Genomic DNA, 7624 nt, shown 5'->3' on the forward strand with positions numbered 1-7624 from the left:
AACTACATTTACTGGGTGTGAGTTTTCATATAGGAAGTCCCCATGTTTTTCCTATGTTACTGTAGTCAGGGAGAAGCTTTGCTTCAGCACAGCTCCGGCTGGCCTATTGTAAACTCCTTTGGCTTTTACTCACTTGGTCAGTTAGGATCATGCTTTCAGTCTGCAGATGTATTCTGATGTTCTTACGTTCCTGGCTGCCTTTCTTTCTGACAATCACCTTTTTGGGCGAACTTTCCCCTTTCAGGGTAAGAAAAAGAAGAGAAAAAGAGAGAAACAACCTCAGCAACAAATCCAAGAAACAGGAAGTAAGTGCCATGTGTTGACCTTCCAAAATCTTGCCTCAGTCCACATTGATTTTTTCATTCTGTAAAGCAGAGGTGGGAGTTGAGGGGGACATAACTGCTTTCCTTGGGACTTTGTTGGACAGACACATCATCCTCCTTCCCCAAAAAACTCCAAATAGTTGGAGTGTGACCTTATTATATTTCTTTTCATTGATACTGGAAAGCTGATGTCTATTTTACCTCCATTTGATGCTTTGAAGGGGAGTTGCAGTAGACAATATATTTATTCACCATGTTTCTCCCAGACTGGAACATGAGGTGACTTGCACAGATTAGAACAAACGTAGATAATCTCTCATCAATCAAAAAGAAAAAGTTAAAGTATGTTTAAACCATCAATAAAACGAACAGCGATTTAAAACGTATCTGTTAAAAAGAAGTGGTGCCAAATACCTTGGTTTTTTCACAGTCTGGGATGCAAGGCAGCTTAAAAAAAGACCGACATCATATGAAGTTAAACATTGATGAATTATAACTATTTATACATTTAAAACAATATAGTCATTATAAAGAGGAACAAATATGTGTGTGGGGGGAATGTTAATTCTATAGAGAGACAGACAAAAGAGAAAGTGAAGATTTTCCAAATTTATGCACCTCTCAGGATGCTTGCCACAGATGCAAGCGAAACGTCAGGAGAGCATGCTACTGGAATATGTCCATACAGCACGAAAGACTCACAGCAACCCAGTAATTCATGTATATATTGGTAGTTTTATTTATTTATTTATTTATTTATTATTTGCTTCATTTATATACCGCTCTTCTCAGCCCTCAGGCGACTCAGAGCGGTTAACAACCAGTTTCAACAAGACGATACAAAATCAGTAATCAATTAAAACAATAATATCAATTAATTAATATCAGAATCAATACAACAGTACAGCAATATAACAATCCATCACGTCTCATCAATAGAATCAGCATCCGATCTCGTTGTCCATTATTCCATTTCAATAATCACTCAATTGCACTGCTTAGTTGAAAGTCTGTTCGAAAAGCCAGGTCTTCACACTCTTCCGGAATGCCAGTAAGGAGGGGGCCGATCTAATGTCTGTAGGAAGGGCGTTCCACAGCCGAGGGGCCACTACTGAGAAGGCCCTGTCTCTCGTCCCCGCCAGGCGTGCTTGTGAAGCCGGCGGGACCGAGAGCAGGGCCTCCCCAGACGATCTTAACGTCCTAACTGGTTCATAGGAGGAGATGCGTTCGGACAGATAGGTCGGGCCAGAACCGTTTAGGGCTTTAAAGGCTAAAGCCAGCACTTTGAATTGTGCCCGGTAGCAAATTGGCAGCCAGTGGAGCTGGCGCAACAGAGGAGTTGTGTGTTCCCTGAGTGCTGCTCCTGTTAGCATCCTGGATGCCGATTGTTGAACCATTTGAAGCTTCCGAGCAGTCTTCAGAAGCAACCCCACGTAAAGAGCATTGCAGTAATCTATACGGGATGTAACCAGAGCGTGGACTACCGTGGTCAAGTCAGACTTCCTAAGGTACGGGCGCAGCTGGCGCACAAGTTTTAGCTGTGTGAATGCTCCCCTGGTCACCGCTGAAACACGTACATTTGAGTCCCCCCAGGGGTGAGAAAAGCGGTATATAAATACTGTAAATAAATAAATAAATAAATAAGTTAAGTAATCATTGTCTAAGTATACTTATGTACTTATAAGTACAGAAGAGCCTCTCTTATCCAACATAAATGGGCCGGCAGAATGTTGGATAAGCAAAAATGTTGGATAATAAGGAGGGATTAAGGCAGTACTGTACTTACTTGTGTCTGTTTTCATTGTCAAATGAAATATTACCTGTCCGAACGTATCTCCTGCTGTGAACCATCACGTAGCTTAAGATTGTCAAGAGAGGCCCTGCTCTCGATCCTACCACTCTCACAAATGCGGTTGGTGGGATTGAGAGACAGGGCCTTCTGGGCAGTGGCCTCCCGTCTGTGGAACTCTCTCCCTAAGAACATCAGGTTGGCCACCTCCCTCCTGTCAATTGACAATTGAAGACCTGGCTCTGGGGCCAGGCATTCGACTAGAACAGGGGTCCTCAAACTTTTTAAACAGAGGGCCAGGTTACAATCCCTCAAACTGTTGGAGGGCCGGATTATAATTTGAAAGAAATGAATGAATACCTATGCACGCTGCACATATCTTATGTAGTGCAAAAACATTTAAAAACAAAACAATAATTAAAATGATGAACTATTTTAATAAATATAAACTTATTAGTATTTCAATGGGAAGTGTGGGCCTGCTTTTGGCTGATGAGATAGCGTTGTTGTTGTGTGCTTTCAAGTCATTTCAATCTTAGGTTGACCCTGAGCAAGGGCCGGGTAAATGACCTTGGAGGGTCATTTACACCTGGAATATTGTGTCCAATTCTGGGCACCACAATTCAAGAGAGATATTGACAAGCTGGAATGAGTCCAGAGGAGGGCAACTAAAATGATCAAGGGTCTGGAAAACAAGCCCTATGAGGAGAGGCTTAAGGAGCTGGGCATGTTTAGCCTGAAGAAGAGAAGGTTGAGAGGAGATATGATAGCCATGTATAAATATGTGAGAGGAAGTCACAGGGAGGAGGGAGCAAGCTGGTTTTCTGTTTCCTTGGAGAGTAGGATGCGGAACAATGGCTTCAAACAACAAGAGAGGAGATTCCATCTGAACATGAGGAAGAACTTCCTGACTGTGAGAGCCGTTCAGCAGTGGAACTCTCTGCCCCGGAGTGTGGTGGAGGCTCCTTCTTTGGAAGCTTTTAAACAGGCTGGATGGCCATCTGTCAGGGGTGATTTGAATGCAGCATTTCTGCTTCTTGGCAGGGGGTTGGACTGGATGGGCCATGAGGTATTTTCCAACACTTTGATTCTATGAGGGCCGTATCTGGCCCCCAGGCCTTAGTTTGAGGACCCCTGGACTAGAAAATAGGGGCAATATGGAAAGGAATTTTGGAATTTTTACGACATTGGATTTTCCCAGCTTGGTTTTGGCTTTACTGGCACATTAATGTATTCTTAAATGAATGTATTGATGATTTTGTATAATGTTTTTAAAATGATTTTACTGTTTTAATTGTAATTTCATGGTGTATATTGTTAGCATCATTTGCTGCTTATGTGAAGCTGCCCTGAGTCCCCTTATGGGGAAAAGGGCGGGGTAGGAATGTACAAAATAATAATAATAAATAAATAATATTAATTAAAATATTGGGGGGAAAGAGAACCAATAGAAAACAGGACAGTGCATGAAAATCCCTTTCCTCTTGAGCAGTCAGCCTGCATATCCTGCTGAAACAAACTTTCCCCTTTCTGCAAAAGGATAACAAGAGGATGCCAGCCTAACTGAACGCATCTCCCTCTACGTCCCACCCCGGAATTTGAGATCATCTGGGGAGGCCCTGCTCTCGACCCCACCACTATCACAAGTGAGGTTGGTGGGGACGAGGAGCAGGGCCTTCTCAGTGGTGGCCCCTCACCTGTGGAACTCACTCCCGGGGGAAATTAGGGCATCAACATCCCTCCTCTCCTTCAGGAGGAAAGTAAAGACGTGGTTGTGGGACCAGGCCTTTGGGCAGTCTGACAACTAGATAAGGACAATCAGACGATTAGGACTGACAGGACTGACAATGTGGAAATGGAATTTGGACTATGAGATAGCGAACGCTGACTGTCAATGAGGAGTAATTGGGTTTGTATTGGTTTTACAGGTTTTATTGGTTTTATTGTTGTAATGCAGGAATTATTGTTTAATTGTTAATTGATGCTATTTGTTTTACTACTGTTATGTGATGCTGGCATCGAATTGTGCCTTTGTAAGCCACCCTGAGTCCCCTTCGGGGTGAGAAGGGCGGGGTAGAAGTAACTGAAAAAAATAAAAAAAATAACCTCTCTCCTCTATTAACTAGCATTTTTCCCCTTTTCTCACTCAGATTCTGTGGCTTTGAAGAGTAAGAAGCCATGTGTGCCATACTTGCCAGCGGAGAAGTCCTGCGACAGCCCTGCGTCCTCTCATGGCAGCATGTTGGATTCTCCGGCGACCCCATCTGCAGCCTTGGCCTCTCCGGCCGCTCCGGCCGCCACTCATTCGGAACAGGCTCAGCCTCTCTCGCTGACCACCAAGCCGGAAGCCCGGGCCCAGCTGTCTCTGCACTCGGCTTCCTTCCTGGCAAGCAAGGCGTCTTCCTCCAGCCAGTCCACCCTCCTCTCCAGGCCTCTGCCCTTCACTTCCATGCCCCCGACAGCTCTGCTCGGCTCACCGCCTTCCTTTGCAGCCATTCCTTCTCCTCAAGCTGCCTTGGCCATGTTGCAAGCCCAGCCGCTCGCCTTGGTGACCAAACCGGCGGAATAAGGAAGATGCTCCAAACGGCCCTCCCTGTTGATGCCACGGTTGAGATTACAAAAGCAGACAAGCCATTTATTGGTCAATATTTGACCCTTTCTGAACTCTTCCATAAGGTGACTCTTGAGGAAGAAAGTGCTCTACTCTCAGAGTTGTTTTCAGTAGTCTGTCTAAAGACCATTTTTTTGTTATTTTTTAAAAAAATTAAAACAAAAAAAATATTTCCACAACTTTTCTTTTTTTAATCAAACCCTGAACAGGATGAAAACAAAAGAAGGCAAGCCAACTCTTGCGTTCCTGTCAGTCGCCCGTTGGGTGTGTAGACTTGTACAGAAGGATCATCTCTCAATGATGTTTTGCATGTTTTGTTATATTGCTAACTTTTGCTATTCCCCGTTTCCTTGGCAAGACAGTGTTTTTTTTATTTTATGCAATTTACTCCGACCAGCCTGCGGTTCCACTGTTCTTGCAAGAGACTTCTCATTAGAAGACATGGAAGTTTAAGTGCCTCTCACTCTCATATTCAGAATTGCCCAGCCTTGGTTTTCCTGTAATCTGAAGTGTATGTACAGGAAAATGGCAGGAAAATCCACCCTATTTCCTAACAGAATTATTTTATGTAGCAAGAAGTAGGGGAAAAGGCCTCGGGGGAATTGCCTGTTATTTTAAAGAAGCAAAATAAATTTGCATCTTAACTTGCTGTGTGAGAGTCTTCAGTGAAGAAGGGAAATGAACTCACAAGTGTCTGTCTTGTTCCCTTTCTTTAATGTGGGTTAACTTTGATATTCAGGAAAATGACGAAACATTCCACCCTATTTTCTTTTACCAGTGTATGCCCATTGGTTATTTGTTTCCTTTTATATGCCATCCAGACAGTACTTTTATCCCAGGAGCTTCCGCAGTAAACGGGAGGGTGGCCAGACAACGTTCCCTGTAAACACGGAAGCTACAAAAAGCAAAAAATGCGAGATTTCCAGGTGCAGGAATATTCATAGAATCAAAGAGTTGGAAGAGACCTCATGGGCCATCCAGTCCAACCCCCTGCCAAGAAGCAGGAATATTGCATTCAAATCACCCCTGACAGATGGCCATCCAGCCCCTGTTTAAAAGCTTCCAAAGAAGGAGCCTCCACCACACTCCGGGGCAGAGAGTTCCACTGCTGAACGGCTCTCACAGTCAGGAAGTTCTTCCTCATGTTCAGATGGAATCTCTTCTCTTGTAGTTTGAAGCCATTGTTCCTAGTCTCCAAGGAAGCAGAAAACAAGCTTGCTCCCTCCTCCCTGTGGCTTCCTCTCACATATTTATACATGGCTATCATATCTCCTCCTATTGCGGTTTAGAGCCGAATATGCAGATCTTAGCATTTTTGTATGTCCCTGCAATCGGAAATCACGGGATTTTGTTTGTCTCGGTTTGTTCCCAGCTTTTAGATGTTTGCTCCTGATTGGTTGGTACCCAAAAAGAAGGTGACACTTGAGTAGAAGGCAAAAACTTTGTGTGCCAGAAACGTCATGAAATGTGTGAAGGGCACATTTTCTCTGGTCAGGACAAAGTTGTGCCCCCTAGTCAATGTTGTACATCTTTTCACAATAAGTACAAGCAGGAACAGCTATGTATAACCCAGGAACAACACCCTGTTGTTTGATGCCACAAGTACAAAACCAAATCTGTCCAGGCAGCCAGGCTCTAAAAAGTGTCAATAATGACAAAGCTCTGCTCCTGGTTTGAAAATGTGTGTTCCTGTTTGATTGTGCAGTGCTGATTTGGGCAGAAGTGGTCCTACCCTGTAAACTTTGTTTGTGTGGCAGGCACTTTATGAAACATCTGGAGAGCACAGTTTCTCTGGCCAGGACCAAGAACGGAACTTTTGCAGTGATTTGCTGCAGTGATTCTCCGCATATCTGCATCTTAGGCGGGATTTCCGCTGAAGTTTCCAATGGAGGCCATCTTGGGAGCCTCTAAATATCACAACAAAGCATCAAGTCTGGACAACAGAGGCAGAAATTCAGGGCCCAACAGGTCTATATGTGGACCTCTTCTGAAGTTCCAGGATTTATTTATTTTTGCTCCTGTTTAAAACTTGTGATTTAGTGTTGTCTGGAAGTGCCCTGAGTTGTGCTAAATTCATTCCGTGCATTTGTAATTTCCTTTTCCAATGTGCAAAGTAATAGTTCTTGAAAGCATAAGCTCTTTCTAATATTCCTTGTTGTTCATTCGTTCAGTCATTTCCGACTCTTCGTGACCTCATGGACTAGCCCACGCCAGAGCTCCCTGTCGGCCGTCACCACACCCAGCTCCTTCAAGCTCAGTGCAATCACTTCAAGGATACCATCCATAATAATAATAATAATAATAATAATAATAATAATAATAATAATAATACATTATTTATATTCCGCCCTTCTTACCCCGAAGTGGACTCAGGGCAGCTCACAGTACATATGCTTGGCAAACATTCAATGCTGCTTTGTGTAGACAATACACAGACAGACAGAACAGAAGGAGGTGGTTTGTTTCAGCTGTTTTTGGTGCCATGGAAGGTTGGGCTCGAGTCCAAGAGGTACTGTTGCTCTATCCTCTATGACGTAGAGCCATCAGGACTTCCTCCTTCTTTTTGGTCACCCAGCATTTTCTGATCTTCTTTCTTTATGGCATTGTAAAACACCTCCCCCGCTTTTTAGTGGTACCTAATTTCTCTAATTACAGCTAAAGCTGTTTTCAAACAACTTAGGTAAACAATGAGCTAGGGTGACTGTTGGCAGTTCACGCCAACCTGGGGTTTCAAACTTGCAACCTTTTGGTTGATAGATCTTCTAATTGCTGATGATTTACCAGCTGTGTAGAAAAAGATACAGAATATGCTTAAGACAGATGAAGTCGCCAAGAACGTGTCAGTGGGATTAGCCAAGGAGTGGGCTACTGTGGCCATATTAAGCCTCCAGGAGACCTTGG

At 43.7% G+C, this 7624-nt stretch overlaps 1 protein-coding gene across 1 annotated transcript in view; it reads left to right on the forward strand.

The window, feature by feature from the left end:
- TCF7L1 (transcription factor 7 like 1) overlaps positions 1–5367 on the forward strand; it is a 119794-nt gene extending 114427 nt beyond the window's left edge. The window contains exons 11-12 of the mRNA XM_060787669.2: positions 245–305; positions 4263–5367. Of these exons, the coding sequence (XP_060643652.2) occupies positions 245–305; positions 4263–4681 (480 nt within the window). The 3' untranslated portion in view covers positions 4682–5367. The remainder of the gene's footprint in view (positions 1–244; positions 306–4262) is intronic.
- The last annotated feature ends 2257 nt before the right edge of the window (positions 5368–7624 follow it).

Source organism: Anolis sagrei, chromosome 7 (genome assembly GCF_037176765.1).
Source record: "Anolis sagrei isolate rAnoSag1 chromosome 7, rAnoSag1.mat, whole genome shotgun sequence".
In the NCBI taxonomy this organism is placed as follows: Eukaryota; Metazoa; Chordata; class Lepidosauria; order Squamata; family Dactyloidae; genus Anolis; species Anolis sagrei.